General features: G+C 46.0%; 1 protein-coding gene across 1 annotated transcript; it reads left to right on the top strand.

The window, feature by feature from the left end:
- The first annotated feature begins 8319 nt into the window (after positions 1-8319).
- Positions 8320-11612, top strand: LOC119325819. The gene is made up of 5 exons (XM_037599542.1): positions 8320-8493; positions 8603-8724; positions 9853-10674; positions 10777-10932; positions 11029-11612. The coding sequence occupies exons 2-5, from the start codon at positions 8611-8613 to the stop codon at positions 11422-11424; spliced, it is 1488 nt and encodes a 495-aa protein (XP_037455439.1). The 5' UTR covers positions 8320-8493; positions 8603-8610; the 3' UTR covers positions 11425-11612.
- The last annotated feature ends 6162 nt before the right edge of the window (positions 11613-17774 follow it).

The following is a 17774-nucleotide window of genomic DNA, read 5'->3' as shown; positions in this document are numbered from 1 at the left end:
GGGCCGGGCGGCGGCGGCGCGAGGGCCCGCGATGGGCTCCGCGGGCCGTTGGTGCGCCACGTGGCGGCCTCCTATTGGCGTGTGGAGCGGCGGCGGACATGTCCGGCGCGGAGAGGGGGGAATTTTAGGGTTTCGTGTGCGAATTCATTCGCAAATTTCGGGGGAGGGGCTAGTTTTATAGGTAGAGGGAGCTAGGAGAGTCCAAATGACGAGCGGTTTTCGGCCACGCGATTGTGATCGAACGACCGAGAGCATGGAGGGGAGTTGGATGGGTTTTGGGCCACTTTGTAAGGGGTGTTGGGCTGCAAAGAGAGAGGGGCTTTTACGGTTACCCGGTTAACCGTTGGAGTACCAAACGAACTCCAAATGGCACGAAACTTGACAGACGGTCTACCGGTGCTATACCGAGGCCGCTTGGCAAGACTCGGTCCATTCCGAGAAAGTTTAATACCCACTCACAACAGGAGAGAAAAGAGGAACGCCGGAGGGCATAGGAGCGCCGGATTGCAAAACGGACAACGGGGAAAATGCTCGGATGCATGAGACGAACATGTATGCAAAATGAAATGCACATGATGACATGACGAAATGCAACACGCAAGCAAATGACATGGCAATGACGGCGAATAACTGGCAGACACCTGGCGCATCGAATCCGGGGCGTCACACTGACGAATACCTATGCTAGGTCTAAACTCTTCCATCTTCCTTCCATTGAAGAGGACCGGATATGAAAACTGATGAAACCATGTTCATTACAATATCAACCCATCTCTGAGAAAACCCCAGTTTCAGCATTATTGCTCTCAAATAATCCCATTCCAATCTATCATATGCTTTCATCATATCCAATTTAAGAGCGCAATGTCTGTGTTTGATAGCTTTGTTACGCTTCATAAAATGCAGACACTCATAGGCTACAATGATATTATCAGTGATCAAGCGGCCTGGCACAAAGGCCGACTGTCTGCTGAGATTATCTCGGGGAGCACCGACTTCAATCGGTTGGCAATAACCTTGGAAGCTATCTTATAAAGAACATTGCATAAACTTATCGGTCGGAACTGTGATAAGAGAGAAGGGTTCTTTACCTTCGGTATCAAGACCAGATAAGTTTGATTGATTCCCTCTGCGCTCTCTCTTCCTTCCACGATCGCTAGGACAGCCCTAGTTACTTCTTCTCCGCATACCCGCCAATGTTTCTGGAAAAAATGCGTCGGGAAACCGTCCGGTCCTGGCGCTTTCGTTGGAAACATTTGATAAAGCGCTGTCTTGACCTCCTTTTTTGTGTACACCGCATTCAAAAGTGCCCGCATATCATTCGTGGCCTTCGCCGGAACTAAGTCCAGCACGTCCTGCATATTGTTACACCCCTCGGATGTATAGAAATCTTTGTAGAACTCGGTTGTCATATCTTCCAGTTCCTTCACATCGTTCGTCACCTGTCCATCCGGCCTGGTCAGGGCCGTGATTTTGTTCTTCCTCCTCCTCATCGACGCCCTCTGCTGGAAGTATTTCGTGTTGCTATCCCCATATGTAAGCCAATCAACCCGCGAGCGCTGCCTGCTCAAGATCTCGTCTCTGTGGTATAGCTCAACGAGCCTGTCAGCTATCTTGATCTCCAGATGGCTTGGTTCAGAACGTCTCGGAACGTTTTTCAGCGTCTCAAGTTCTCTAATGAGTTGTTTTATTTCGCGCTTAACATTCCCAAAAGTATGACTATCCCAGCTATGCAAATTTTTGCTGAGATCCGTGAACTTGTCCCTGACTTCAACATCCGAAGAACACTCTGGCTTTCCTCTCCAAGTAGTTTCTATGAAGGGGTATAGATCTGGGTGTCTTTCCCACATAACTTCATACTTGAAACTTCTAGATTTCCTCCCTGCATCCTCGTAGTGTGTGCGTTTTAGAACAATAGGCCCGTGGTCTGAGCAAGCAGCCGTCTCGTTCATAAGTTCAGCAAAAGGGAAAAAAGAACACCACGCTGCATCTGCGACCGCCCTGTCAAGACGGACTCGTGTATATGATCCTCCCACAACCCTTTTCTCAAAAGTCCACCATCGCCCTTTGTGACCCAAGTCCAGCAAGCCACAAATATCCAGGGCGTCCCTAAAACCATCCATCTGACCTTGTCCTCTCAGATTTACTCCTTCGTGCTCTGACTGTGTAAGAACTTCATTAAAGTCTCCGAGCGCTACCCAAGGCAGCGGCAAAGAGCCTGACATAGAGCATAAAGTATCCCACGTTTTGTGCCTTTCAGAGACCCGTGCTTCTCCATACACGCAGGTTAACCTCCATGGGGAGGGTCCAAGATCAGATATGTTAGAGTCTATATGATACTTTGGGTAGCCCATAACTTCTAACTTTATTGCATCATTCCGGAAAATTACAAGACCACCGCTCCATCCCGAGCTACTAACTGCAAAAGATCTATCAAAGCCAAAAGACTGTGCTAAAATCTCGACACGTGCACTTGGCAATTGAGTTTCAACTAAACATAGCACAGCCGGGGCAAATTTCGCCGTGAGAATACGGACTTCACGAACTGTCGCGGGGTTGCCCAAACCGCGACAGTTCCAACACAAAACATTCATTGCGTTCGGCGGTCCTCCTCGCGGGAGGCCGCCTCCGACATTATCTCGTTGCATTGTGCATCTCCTAACTCACCCTGCTTCCTTCTCTTCACTACCGGTGCTTTGCCCGGAGTTTTCTGCTCTCCCTCGTTGGCTGTTGAGGTTGAGCCCCCCTCCAACAGGAGGATTGTGTCCTCCACCTTGCATGCTAGGTTAGGAACTGGTTGTCCTCTAACGTTCAAAGTACCATCAGGCGAAACCAGCCTCTTGTGAACGTTCTTCTCCCCGGCTCCCCCATGTCTGGCCTGGTAGAACACATCTTCTCCCGCCTCTTCACCTCTGCCTGCATTGAACCTCCCTCCTGCCCTGCCACCTCTTCCATGTCTACCTCCTCTCTCAGCCCTTCCGCCTGCTCTCCCTCTGCCAGCACCTCTTCCTCCCCCGTCCCGATCTGGTCGAACTCCAGGGTTCGGCTCCGACGCCCACAACAGCCAGTCCCCCCACTCACATGTCCTGGGATCATGCACCCCATCACCACATTCCTCCACCAAATGCCCCATCAGACCACAGTGAAAGCAAAAATCGGGGAGCTTTTCATATGCCACTGGATATCTCTTGCTCTCTCTTAGATTTATTGGCACAAATCGAACCAGAGGTTCGTTAACATCTAGGAACACTCTCGCCCTTAATGAGTTATTCGGGTTTATCACTCCCTCATTCACCATAACTGTAAAAGGTGGCCCTCCAACCTTGGCTGCAACCTTCTCTGCCAGGGCCTTTTTGGCTATGAGTCCCGGCGGCAAGCCTTTGATCCTCGCCCACACCGGGATCTTGTTTAATCTGTATTGAGTGACATCGGAGAACCCATCATACTCCTGAATAACAACCGGCGCCTTGCGAAAAAGCCAAGGCCCTCTGTCCATGATCCTCTTCCAATCACCAAGGCAATGACACTGAACCAAGAACAAGTTGGGCCCCTTTATGTTGAACGTGACACCCTTCGCGGCAGCCCACGCATTGCGCATCTGATTGAGCAGCGCCGAGTGTCCAAAAGGACGAGTGGTATGAACCCTAAATACGCCTAACCGGCACACCTCGCCGATGGATCATCAACTTCGCCGGAAAAATCCAGATCTTCCATCTCCTTCCCATGCAAATTCATCCCCGCAAACTGATCCTCCAATTCTTCCTCAGCCCCGTAGTATCCGCCATCCTCTTCCTCCTCCTCCAAGTACTGATCCTTCTCCTCCCTCTCCCTATCCTCTCCATCACCCGCGCCTGCCAGATCAGAGGCCCCGCAACCGAGGGGATCCGCTGAACTTGGCCCGTCCTTCCTCCCCTCATTTCCGCTGCCGCCCGTATTGGCGATGGATCCTCCATGCAGACCGCCAGAGAGACTCCAGCAGGTATAGGTAGACTCCCCTTAACCGGCGCGCCGGCCATCGGGCAGGTTTTACGTGGACTCCGGCGGTAGATTCGCCGGAGGAAAAGGTGGAACCCTAGCGCCGCAGCCCTAGGGGAAACTTACGGCGTTTGTATCTCAGAGCCCAGGTAGCTGACGACGTACCACACGTCGTTTGACAGAAGTGGGCCAGCGGAACTGTTCATTGAATCATATACGGGAGTAATACCTGGGCCTATACGTGTCAGGACGTGCATCCCGATGACCACGAGCGGGAGGGATACCGTGATCACGTGCGCTCGCGCTCAGAAGAGCACATTCGTAGGATATTCCCCTTATCGTCCTATTGGCTGGCACCATCATGGTCGCAATATGGCATATACATGACATGAATTTTCGTCGAAACTTTGGAACTACATGTTCAGATATCAGACTTATCGTCCTATTGGCTGGCACCATCATGGTCGCAATATGGCATAGACACGACATGGATTTTCGTCGTGGCTCTATTGTACTACATGTTCAGATATTAGACTTATCGTCCTATTGGCTGGCACCATCATGGTCGCAATATGACATATACACGACATGGATTTTCGTTGTGACTCTATTGAACAACAAGTTCAGATATCATACTTATTTGTCTTATTGGATAGCACCATCATGGTCGCAATATGGCATATACACGACATGGATTTTTGTCGTGGCTTTTACCGAACCACTGGTTCAGAAATCAGATTTGTCATCCTATTGACCGGCACCATCATGGTCGCAATGGGATTGAGTCCTTAGTTTGGCATATACCCGACTTGGATTTTCACTGTGGCTTTTGCCAAAATATAGTATTTTGCTAATGAGACTGACTTTCTATCTTGGCATATACATGACATGTTTTTTTTTTGTGGCTTTTGCCGAAAATACAGTTTTGCAAATGAGATTGGATCTTTACCTTAGCATATCACAGCATGGTTTTCGTTGTGGCTTTGCTAAAAGAATATTGGTTTACAAATGATCCCGACTCTCTATCATCGCATATACATGACATTTTTGTTCGTAAGTGTATCATTTTTGTTCCCTCTAGGCGCGCGGCTGCTTTCTAGTAGTCCTGTTTGTTTTCATCGGGCAATCTAGTAGCCTAGTTAAAGAGAACAATCTTGACAGCTAAAAAATGGAAGAGGGGCAATCACCGTCCTATTCCGTCCGTGCTCGAGGCGTCAGTTACACTGTTCCCTGTAGCCAGCGCCCATAACGGGGGCACTGCTATACCTTGCTTCTAGCAAGACTAAAGGAAGACTCATCTGAAGGGAGGTGCGAGACGGGCCAACCAGGCGCGTAGAAGGCCACAGCCTATTTTTTATTATTTTTATCTTTTTTCAATTTTATTTATGTTTCCAGATATTTAAAATAAATATATTACTAAAAAGCTCTGCATAAAACATTTGAAAAATGTTAATCTCGTATTTGTAAAATGTGAAATGTGTATAGAAAAAATGTCTCTCATGTCCAAGAAAAATGTATACAAACAAATACAATATATATGGAAAGAAGTTGATCATGTATTAAAAAAATGTTAATTAAGCATTTGAAAAACAATTAGCCATCTATTAAAAAATGTTAAACATGCACAACAAAATCTTCCTAATGTATACCAAAAATATAGAATGTGTATTAAAAAATTGGACATAAAAACATATTTAAAAAGAACTGATCATATGTCAAAAAATTGTTAATCATATATTTAAATGTCACCTTGAAATGTACCTGGCATGTACCGAAAATTTATAATGTGTATGAAAATTATTCATTAAACACAAAAGTTTGGAAAAAAATTAATCATCTTTTAAAAAACAACAAATGCGGAAAAAATATTTCTGGTGTATATGAAAAATGTAGAACATGTATTATATTTTTTGAACATGAAAAAATAAATTTTATAAAAAATATTCATGTATAAAAAATCTATATCATGTATTTAATTTTTTCTAAATTATATTAAAAGATGAACCTGATTAGACCAAAAATCAAAAATGTGCATAAGAAAAGTAGTCATGAAACATAACTATTTAAAATTTTAATCATGTATCTTAAAAATGTTCTTATCTGTGGGTGTATTTTAAAAAATGTTCCTGATGTGTACGTAAAATGTACAAATGTGCATGGAAATATAGACATGTGTTGAAGAAAATGAGCACAGGCGAGCGAGCTAGCGAGTGAGCGCACAGAAAGGGGAAGGCCCGTTACTGTATGGGGCATGAAAACCTTCAGCGAGATAGAAGCTATCCCACTATAAGCGAGATATAGCTCTCATACAGGAGGGGTTGGCGCTCTTCAATGTGCCAGCCCATGGACGTTTCGCTTTTCCTATCGGTTTTAGGAAGCTTCCAAAGGTTTTGAGTGTTTTTTTTCCTTTACTTGGTTTGCTCTGTTTTCAGATTTTCTTTGTTTATGGTGTTTTTGGGCTGGGTTTTGTCCAGTTTTTGCAGGATTTGTCATTTTAAAATTCCTGTTTTTTCTAATTTTCTCAACATTTTAAACTTATTATCATTTTTTTACCTTTCCTATTTAAAAATTCCTGATTTTTTCAAATCTGCATATTTTAGTAACTCGTATTCTTATTGAAATTTTCAAATAAATAAATAAATTCGTGAACAAGTTTTCAATTTACATGAAGTTCTTCAAATTGGTGAACTTTTCCAAAATCTTGAACATTTTTCAGTTTCGCGAACTGTTTGGATAAGTCAAGAGTCAACCGATCAACCCAAGGAGCGAGGGTGAGGCGACCCGAGCGAGCCAGCAGCTCACGCGAGCGAGGTTGTGAGCTGAATAGGAGCTGTTGGAGCAATCGTGTCCGTCCAATGATCTAGCAAGAACCAGGATAGAACTTTTTACCAAAGTTTATTGTGATCTTTTTTTGTTCAAAAATAGTTAAGGTGAAGCAGGGGAATCGTCTAGCTTTTATTGATGCTTTAACAATTTATGAGTTAAATTTGGTGTGGGAGGATCAGACCTTGGGCCGGTCCATCGCAAACTGCACATCACCCTGAAGAGAGGGAAAAAATTGCACTCAAGAAAAAGGATATTTCTAAGGGTATTTCTAATTCTAAATTAAAAGGATGTTTCTCAAGAAAAAAAACTCAACAAAAGAAAAGAGAAAAAAAATGGGCGACGCTACGCGTCCGCCGGCCGATGTTTTGATTTTATCCGCCGCCTTGACGGTCGTTGGATGCCCGAATTGATAACCGTCCGATTTAGTGTCCGCGCCCCGCATACCCACTCTTTATTTTCCGCAACAAACACTATGTTGCGGAAACAACACTATTGCCCCCGACCTCGACAGAGTTGCGCTCTGCGCGGCATCGCCGCAACGGACCGCAGAATGAGCCCGCCGCCGGCGTGCAGGAATTAAATTAAAGTTTCTGCAACACTATGATGCACCATGGTTGGATCTGATGCGAATCGAGCTCACAGAGGGGACCTGCTTTGAGGACAGCCGCGCCCTCTACTCCAGCATGACGGCAACGAGCTCCCACACTGGACACTCCTTTGACGATTTCTGCAACTGAAGCTATATTTCTGAAACATGTGTCGTGTTGCAATGCTTGGCCTTGTACGCTCTAACATCGTGTGCTCCTCCAACGCTTTCTTCAACCGGGGCTATGTTTCTGAAGCAAGACCCATGTTGCAGAAAAATAACTTAGCTGCCAAACCATTTTTTTTTCTGAAACAAGACTTGTGTTGCAGAAACTTTCTAAAACTAGATCTTGTTGCTGAAGAAAACTTCACCACCGAATCAATTTTTATTTTCTGAAACAAGATCTTTGTTGCAGAAATCGTCGATCTCTAATTCGTACCTGCTTGAGTTGTCGTCGGCCACCGCCGATCACGAGCAAGTCGTCGTCGCCACCGCGGTGGATAAGGGCTGGTGGCCCAACGCCTAGCGCCGCCGCGCTCGTGCGCCGGCTCCCAAATCCAGCCGCTCGCCCTCTAGTCCAGACAAGCTCCGAAACCCCCTATTGTTACACAGTTGCAGGAATGATTGTCTTGAAACAACAGGTGAGTTGCATGAAAACAGACGCAACTTCCAGACGAGCCCCGAAACCCTGCTACTGTTATCCAGTTGCAGGAATGACTGTCTTGAAACAACATGTGAGTTGCAAAAAACAAACGCGGCTTCGGCGGACGCGGGGACGCTGTCGGCCATCTGATCAACACACAATCAAACGGCCACGGAGCCGGCGGACGGGCACGCGCGATCAGCCGGTAAGCTTTTCCCAAAAAACATATACTCGCACTTGTTAGCCCCGCCCTCCAGTCGGCTCCGTCCGTCGCCGGCTGGAACTCGAATACAAAACGGAGCCAGAAACGAGGACAGACAAGGAGAGCAGAGCAGAGCTGGATAGGAGTTGGGGTCTGAAGGAGGGGGAAACGGAGGTGGTTTCTTGGCCAGATCCGATCCGAGGGAGGAAGGTTTCCTTCGGCGGCCACTCTCTCCAATCAGGTGGCAACGGGGAGATTCAGGTGGGTGACACCCTGCGGCTTTACTCATGAATCAGATCAGGCGCCTTCTCTGCTTTGTTCTTGTATTTCCACCCATAACGATCCCCTTTTTTCTTCCGTCGCAGCGCAGGTCGGCTCATGGCCTCAACAACAACGGGTAAAAGAAAGGGATCGACCTGTGGAGAAGGCGGCGGCGATGGCGATTCTCAGTCCGGCAAAGCAACGCGGAGCTCAATCCCGGACCTTCCTGAGGTACCCACTACCGATGCGTTGAATTCTGATGGTTGCAAGAATAGAGTATGCGTCATGGCATGGGGACTACTCCCATCACTCTATCAGACTAATTCTCGATCGGGGCCACCCTAAGCATAATACTCCCTCCGTCCGGTAATACTTGTCGCTCAAAATGGATACGTCCGCTTGAGCGACAAGTTTTCCCAGACGGAGGGAGCGATTTATAAATAGAGGAAAGATATTTCTGGTCGCAGCCTAACGTTGACACAAAAAGGTCGGTCCTTACTGAATGAGTGAGAAATTCGACGATTCGTTCTAGTAACTGTAACTCTTCTATCTGCTAATTTAGTACTCCTACTACTGTAACTCGTGTGCTTTAGTAATTATTCTTCTTTTCTTATAAGGTGCAGTTTCGGAGACAAGTGACGTTGTTCCAACTAAAACAGCGTCACTTATTTCCGAACAAACGGAGTAGTAAACTGTGAGTCATGTGCTTCAAAATTGATACGGCTGGGTTCGTATTCATAAGCACTTGCTGACCATTATGATTTTCTAACTATCAACAGACGGAGCTGAAAAATGATGGCCAAAACTCTGATTTTGTAGGGCTTATAGAAATTAACAGAAGGAGCGACGACTAGCACTATATATGACGCTAGTGTTGTGCTGTCGCAAACTTCATGCGATCAATGATTGCATATTTATTCTAGAAGAAATTGGAAAAAATGATTCATCTTTCCACCTGCTTCGATCACAACCCTCTCCAAAGCATTGATTCTGCTACCGTTTCGATCGCGACCCTCTCCAAAGCATTGATTCTGCTACCGTGGTATCTAAAGCCCGTAAAATCATAACTAGATTTCACAACTCTGCTCTAGATGTTATAGGATTTTTTTCCCTTCTGTGCAATTTGTGCTACCTGAATCCAGAATACATTATTTTATTTATATACACTGAACTCTGTATTTTTCGACTTTTTCTTTGCCTTTATGGTCTTGATCAATTAACCCATACCCTGTGCAACCGTGTGGAGGGCTACCTGGGGTACGATGTTACTCTGTGTGCTTATACTGTTTCTCTTTTTCCAGTCGAGCTAATGTGCCTCACAATCTCAATCTTGATTTTATCCAATGCTTGTGTGTGCAGGACATATTGTTTCGCATACATTCCCTACTGCCAATGCGTGAAGCTGCTCGTACTGCTTGCATATCTCCCACCTTTTTCCATTCCTGGAGATGTCATTCCAATCTCATCTTCACTAAGGATACGATTGGCTTAAAGAGAAGTGCGCGTGGAGAGAATTTTGACGACAAGATTGACCGCATTCTCCGGAACCACTCTGGCTGCTTGAAAACATTCAACATTGACTACTATGGCACGCGAGGGTTCACCGGCACTAGTTATTTCGACCGTTGGCTTCAGATTGCTCTTAAATCAGGGATTGAAGAACTCACCCTCGTGCTGTCTGAAGCAAAGCGAAAGTACAACTTCCCATGCTCGCTTTTATCTGACGGGGTTCGAAACTCGCTTCGGTACCTTAGGCTCCAATTTTGTGCCCTCCATCCCACAGTTGAACTGGGCCCCTTGAGAAGCCTGAAAAGCCTGTATCTGTGGCGTGTGAGCATTACATGGAATGAGTTGGAGTGCCTTATTTTCAACTCTCTTACTTTGGAGCTACTGGATCTTATTAGTTGCCCTCAGATTGAATGCCTGAAGCTACCTTGTGCCCTGCAGCGGCTCAGCGCGCTTAGCGTTTTAGCGTGCGAGAGACTGAAAGTGATAGAGAGCAAAGCTCCAAATCTCTCCAGCTTATACCTTTGCGGAAACTGGTTAGACTTCTCACTTGTGGAAACATTGCCGATAAAGGAACTAGAATTGCAACAAACAAACCTTATCCGAGATGCTCGTGCCAAGCTGCCATCCCTTATGCCAAATATTGAAACTCTTGCCATACAATCATCGAGAGAGGTATATATTCTCCACAATGTAGGGTGTAGTAGGACAGCGGAATATATGGTTAAATTAGGCTCATATCTGGTGTATCTGATACATGACATCGTTCTTGTGCAGGTGGTTGATGCACCAATGCTGCCTACCAAATTCCTCCACCTTAAGCACCTGACCGTCACTGTGAGATCAGGAGCAATTGTTTCCCGAGCATATGACTACTTTTCTCTGGTTTCTTTCCTCGACGCTTCTCCTTCCTTGGAGACTTTGATACTAGATGTAAGGCGGTAACGCTGTTCATTTACTTCATCCTGCAAAGCCATCCGATCAGTCTGGGTCCGGTCAACTGAATCATACTATCCTTTTTATCGTCAGGTGACTCAGCGACGTATGGTGCATGAATCAATTTTTGCGGATTCACAACTGAGGCACATGCCTGAACACCGCCATGGCCACCTCAAGAGCGTCAAGATTAGCGGTTTCAACTCTGCGAAGTGCGTGGTTGAACTAACATGTTATATTCTCAAGAACGCGGTGTCACTTGAGTGTCTTACATTGGACACCATATATGGGAGTAGGTGTGATGATCAAGGCGAGGACAACTGGTGTACTCCCATGACGGATGGCATTCTCATGGAAATTCCTTGGGCACTCTTGGCTATCAAAACACACATTGAGAATAAAGTTCCACCTACAGTTCACTTAACTGTTCTGGAGCCTTGCAGCAAATGCCATGCTAATGGACTAGAGCGGGTATTATCGCAGTCATGACATGGTGTCATTTACATTTAGTTCTAAATGAGCCATGTTTTGTATCGTATACTATTTATGTGTGACCCTATTGTACAACAAAGTTTTAATTAAATCTTGGATGGACATTTTTTATATTTTTCCTGGTGAGGCATGTTGATATGGTTGCAAGGATTAGCTGGCCAATGTTGAGATATTCAGTTGCAAGATGCGCTGTGTTTTTTTTCTCAAACTATATTGTTACTGGCAGCCAAGCTTAGTGCTTAATCTGCTACAACCAATTGCCAAGAGAGGCACAAGCTGCGGCAAGTAGCCAAGGAATACAACTCTTGACCAAAAAAATATATACTATGTTAAAAAGTATATAAAAGGAAAAAACAAGCCAATCTTTCATGTTTGAACATACCGTGAGACCCTTCAAAAGAGCATAAAAATTATTTGAAGAATAAGGTAAGAGGATAAAATTATTTTCAGGGATTATCGTGAAAATGCTTCAAAAGAGTACAAATATGGTATTCCTGCGTCCCATTGCATGAATGCGCCCTTGATTCTAAGATGGGTTTGAAGGATTCTCATGGGCGATGGGGGCTTGTGGCTGCAACTTATTAAAGGGAAGTACTTGCAAGGCTACCCTCTTCTCACTTGTGAGCGTAGGAAGAGGTCCCAATTATGGAAGTCTATGCAGTCAATCAAGCATGAGATTCGACTTGCGTTCTCCATCTCCATAGGCACTAGAGATGGGATCCTCTTCTGGTTAGATCCATGGCTGGCATGACATTTGACTTAGGCTGTCCATCTCCATAGGCAATGGAGATGGGATCCTCTCTGGCTGGATCTATGGCTGGGACGATATCCACTTTGTGTTGGGTTCCCGGATCTGTTTGCTATTTGCTTGGACCCGATGATTTTGGTTGCCTCGGACGCCAACTATGGGAATTGGAAGCTCTTGTTCCGACAAACATTTGGGCCTGCGGAAACCGTAGTTGGCCCGACCTTCGTACGTCCCTCTTGCCGATACTTCCGGACTATCTAGACGTCATATCTTCGCACTTGGCCGCGTTGGGGCTCTTCTCTGTCGGCTTGGCATATCGTAGTCTATGTCGTGCACTGACTCATACGTGAACCACACCTTTGTGGGAAGCGTGCCTTCCATTGAAGATCAAGATTTTCGTATGACAGCTTCTGCGTGACCGCCTCCCATCGGGAATGGAGGTGGTTAAGAGGCATGGGCTTGGCGATGGGCTTTGCCCTCTTTGTGGCGTCCCGGAGTCTGGGACTCACATCTTCTTCGTCTGCCCACTACCCATTTCCTTTGGAGCTTTGTCTATGAGGCCCTCGGGCCTGAGTGGGAGGCCTCGGACTTGGCTAAGTTTCTAGAAACTCAGGCTAACCATACCGGTAGGAGGAGACACCTCTTTTGGTTAGTGTTCGTGATGATGACATGGACCCTTTGGATGACGTGTAGCAAGACAAATGGGTCTTCTTTCGATGGGCCACTAACTCTATTTTCAAACTTCTGGCCTTTTTATACCACTGGCATTCGTTCTCTAGGCAACGGGGAAGAGATAGGTTAGGCGGCATGATGTGCGCTCTGATTGCGGCAGGACGCCGGCTTGCACTGCCAGAGATAGGTTAGGCGGCATGATGTGCGCTCTGATTGCGGCAGGACGCCGCCTTGCACTGCCTTCTAGCCATTAATTTGCCGTCCTCTTCGTGGCGTTTTCCATATATTTTTATTAGGACATGTTTGTATTGTTGCCCTTACAGACCATTGTTTATTTTTCTCGGTACCTGAACATTTTGTATGGACACGGTGGTTTGCTTTATCTACAAAGGGGGAAGAATGTTTGTTTTGACTTTTGAGAAGAGAAATTTCAATGCTAGTGAAAGACATATCGTCTATCGTGGAATGATATAAAAGTGCACAACCACGAGTACAGCCAACACTGTTGGGGCAAGGCTGATATCAGTGCACGAAGCTAGTTTGGTGCTACCGGTGCCCCCAATTGAAAAAAAAGTTCCTATTTATGAATGTGAAAAGTTATGAAAAACATGTCATGGTGGCAACGAAAACATACTACAAAATTTGAAATCCAAATTTGAAAGAAAAAATGACAAAATCCACAATGATAAAGAGATAAGAGAAGTCATGAACCTTGATGCGTATTTGCACGAATCTTGAAGATAACATAAATGAGAGAGAGAGAGAGAGAGAGAGAGAGAGAGAGAGAGAGAGAGAGAGAGATGGCTGGGACATAGGAATATCCCAGTTGGGGCATCTCTGACCGAACTCCTAAAATATAACTCCTCAAACTTCTACTCAAACATTAACTGGTCAAATTTGAGGAGTTAAAAAAACGCGAACCTGGCAAAACTCCTCAAACGAACTAAATCCCACATGGAAAGTCTCTTTCTTCCCGCTTCTTCCTTCTTTCTTCTTCCTTCTTTCCATGCAGCCAACGACAACTTCATGTCACTATATGGTATCCATGAGTTAGCTAGGACCCAGGATAGATGTTGCGTAGAAGCAATTTGACAGAGACTTACCGTGCGTGACATAAGTGTGCGAGGAGGTAGTCGAGAAAGTAGGCAAAATTATTCCTCCACGACCTATGACTTGGTCGCTCATCTGAATGAGTTCTTCCACTCATCCTTATCTGAGTGGCACAATGGCGTGGTCTTCATGACTTCATCTGAATCGGTAAAGAAGGCCGGTGACCACTTTTCATGTACATTTTCTTAGTGTACATGAGCTTCTCGTTTGTAGGTGTTTATTTGCGTGTGTTGCACCTTTGCTAGTTTTTTCAGGGCTAATGGCAGGTGCTCTGCCTTTTCATTATAGTTCAGGAATTTACAAGGGAAAAGTCTGAAGCCCTAAGGCAGACAAAAAAGATAGAGATACAACAGATTTACAAAGCTAAGGCCTCACATTGGCCATGTCCAAGTATGCTAAGTCAGACCTGGCTAAGCAAGCCACCATATCAGCAGTTGAAGACAGGTTTTGGAATATTCTTCGGTTTCGCTCATTCCAAATATTCCAGGCAAAGTATAGCGCAGCTGCTGCCTTTTTCTGCTGCCCATAGGCAAAACTTCTCCACCAGGTTGCGATGGAGGTGAACGGCAAGGTTGCTTGAAGTTGAATGTTAGGCAGCATGGTGTTGATCTTCTGCCACACTTCCTTTGCAAATGGGCAGCCACAGATCAGATGAGCGGCAGTCTCAATCGTTTGGTCGCAGAGGGAGCAGGTGTCGTTGTGTTCACATTCTCTCGCGCGAAGACGATCAGCAGTTGGCAGTCTATTTTGAGACAGAAGCCAACCAAAGAATTTGATCTTTCCCTCCACCTTTGCTTTCCAAAGGGCATTCAACTCAGGCTTCGCAATGGTTCCGATGAATTGGGCATCATAAGCAGTGGCAGTAGTGTATGATTTGTTGTCGTTCCATTTCCACTCAATGTCATCCGGTTGATCCGAGAGGTTAACCCCTTGTATCCGGTGCCAAAGGTCAATGAAACTGATCAGATCCTCAGTGGTGCTAAGTTGCTCGATTCCTTTCATCCAGCGGCCCCGATGGAGAGCAGCCGCCACCAAGGCATTTTTCCTCCTTGCAAGCTTATGTAGGTTTGGGGCGATGTCCTTAGGTGCAGAACCATTTAGCCATGAGCTACTCCAGAATTTAGCACTTTGACCGTCACCAAGCTTGACAGTTGTGGAGGCGTTGAACAGCTGCATGTCAGTGCTAGTGCATGGAATTTGCAGTCCAACCCAAGGCCTGTTGGGGTATTTCCAGGAGTACCAAGCCCACCTTAATCTCAAAGATCTGCTGTAGAAAGCTAGGTTTTTTATTCCAAGGCCCCCAAGCTTTTTGGGGGAGCATACTTGTTGCCAATTGACTGCACAGTGGCCTCCTTTGGCCTCTTCTTCTCCTTTCCAAAGAAAACTTCTTCGGAGCTTGTCAATCCTCTTTACAGCCCACTTGGTTGGAGCAAAAATTGTCAGATAGTACGTGGTCAAGGAGGTTAACACCGAGTTGATGAGAGCCAGCCGTCCCATCCTGTTAAGTAATTTCCCCTTCCAGCCCGCAAGCTTTGCTGCGATTTTATCAATGAGCACTTGAAAATCCACCCTCCGAAGCTTGCGAATACTCAGAGGCATCCCAAGGTACTTGCACGGGAGGGAGCTGATTTCGCCCTCAAACTCAGCTAGAACCTCCTCAATCACATGGTCCTCACATGCAATTGGGTATGCTGCTGATTTTCTGAAATTTGTGCAGAGGCCGGAGATCTTGCCAAAGGCTGCAAGGATGGATTGAAGAGCAGCCACTTCAGCTCGGACAGGATTCATGAATAGGGCAGCATCGTCTGCATAAAGACTGACTCTGACTGAGGCACTGTGATGATTGATTGGACTAAGAATATGTTCCTCAGTAGCTTTGTCAAGGATTCGTTGTAGGGGGTCAATGGGCAGCAGGAAGAGCAACGGCGAGAGCGGGTCACCCTGTCTCAGACCTTGGCGGTGAAGAAAAGGAGCCCCAGGTACACCATTTAGGATGATCCGCGAAGAGGTAGAGGCGAGCGAGATAGCAATCAGGTCTCTGAATCTTTAGCTGAATCCCACTTGTTTCAGAACATCAAGAAGATATTCCCACTTAACCGAATCGAATGCTTTTGCAATGTCTAGCTTCAGGAATAAGGAAGGTTTCTTTGCACGGTGTAGACTCTGGATCAGGTTTTGAACATAGAGAAAGTTTTCTTGAATACTTCTTCCCCTAAGGAAAGCACTCTGAGTAACCGAGTTGATGTGTTGTAACTTGTAACTCAGGACCAACTCTGCTGGCAAGAAGTTTTCCAAGTATTTTTGCAACACTATGAGTTAAACTGATTGGTCTGTAGTCATGTGGTTTGAGGGCATTTTCTTTCTTAGGAATAAGCACGATGTACGCCGTGTTGAGGAGGTTCCATTGCTTGCCATCAAGAGCAGATATCTGGTTGACTGCATTGAGAAGGTCAATCTTGACAGTGTGCCAACATTTTTTGAAGAAAGTCCCGATAAATCCATCAGGCCCAGGTGCCTTCTCAGCGGCAATATCAAATATAGCAGTCTGCAATTCCTCGAGAGTGAAGGGCTGGTCAAGATGGCTCAGATCAGCAGTGGGCATATTGATGTAGTCCCAGTTCAAACACTTTTCAGTTGCTTGGCGTTGCCCCATCAGGGTGTTGAAGTGATCAAATAAAACCCCTGCTTTGTCATTGTGCTCCGTTGCAACTCTTCTATCCACATGTAAGAAGGGGATGTGGTTCTTTCTTCTTCGGCCATTTGCTCGCAAGTGAAATAATCTTGTATTTGCATCCCCGGCTTTGATCCAGATCAACCTGGATCGTTGGCGCCACTTGATCTTGTCAATGGCAGCTAGTGCAAGTAATCTAGACTTGAGAAAAACGCGCAGCTTTAGTTCCTCAACAGAATGTGGCCGCGATTCTTGTTCGACGTCCAACTGGAAGATCACTTCGGATGCAATATCAGCAGCCAATTTTCTTTCTTTGAAAATTTGCTTGCTCCATTTTCTAAGGCCTTTTGCCGTCCTAGTGAGCTTGATGTGTAGCCTGCGAATGTGATCGGAGCAGGAGAAAGGTTTCTTCCAAAAATGTTCAACGGTTTCTTTGGTTGTGGAGCTTTGCCACACCTACATAAAATAGTTACGAAAGTTTACATATGAGATTAGTTGGCAATTTTTTATTAGCGGGAGGGGTGGGAGGGGGGGGGGCTACCCTGAAATTCAAGGGGGAGGGGAGAGATTGATGAGGGCAAGACACGTGTTTACGTAAGACAATTACCATAAATTAGTTACGTAGGTGTTGGGTTTTCGTTGCTTGTGACCGGAGACAAGAGGAGGGTCGTCACGAATAGAAGCGATCGTCATGGCTCGAGACGACAAGAACACGAAAAGGTGTAAAAGAAAAGTTTGCGGATGTTCGTCCAAAATTGGCAACCGGAGGTCGGCGGGGCCACGAGGGTGTCAACCCGGGTGCGGGGTAGTTGTTGAAGGCAAGGAAGACAACAGGGCGGCGCCGTGCACGCGGCCTAATAAGAGAGAGATGCAGTCGTGTAAGAGAGAGGGAATCTTTTTTACTAAGGCTTGATTTTGCTCTCTCAGCTTTGAGAGGCGGCCGACACTTTTGTTAAAAGGTCCTGAGAGTTTGCCAAATTATATATCTTATAAAAAAGGCAATATACTCGCAGCTGATAGCCCCGCCGCCGCCCGCCCGCCCGCCGGCTCCGCCGCCGGCTCGAAGCTGAGTTCAAGAACAGAAGTGATTTCTCGACCAAAAACAGAGATTGATAAGGAGAGGGGCTGCGATCTGAAGGAGGGGGG

This window comes from Triticum dicoccoides, chromosome 6B (genome assembly GCF_002162155.2).
Source record: "Triticum dicoccoides isolate Atlit2015 ecotype Zavitan chromosome 6B, WEW_v2.0, whole genome shotgun sequence".
Lineage (NCBI taxonomy): Eukaryota > Viridiplantae > Streptophyta > Magnoliopsida > Poales > Poaceae > Triticum > Triticum dicoccoides.
This window is presented reverse-complemented; position numbering and strand designations above follow the sequence as displayed.

Bases quoted from the DNA above. Each gene is read 5' to 3' on its own strand.
- LOC119325819 (XM_037599542.1), top strand. From the start codon at position 8,611: ATGGCCTCAACAACAACGGGTAAAAGAAAGGGATCGACCTGTGGAGAA. The intron at 8,725-9,852 runs GTACCCACTACC...TTGTGTGTGCAG, and splicing joins CAATCCCGGACCTTCCTGAG to GACATATTGTTTCGCATACA. The intron at 10,933-11,028 runs GTAAGGCGGTAA...TTTTATCGTCAG, and splicing joins TGGAGACTTTGATACTAGAT to GTGACTCAGCGACGTATGGT.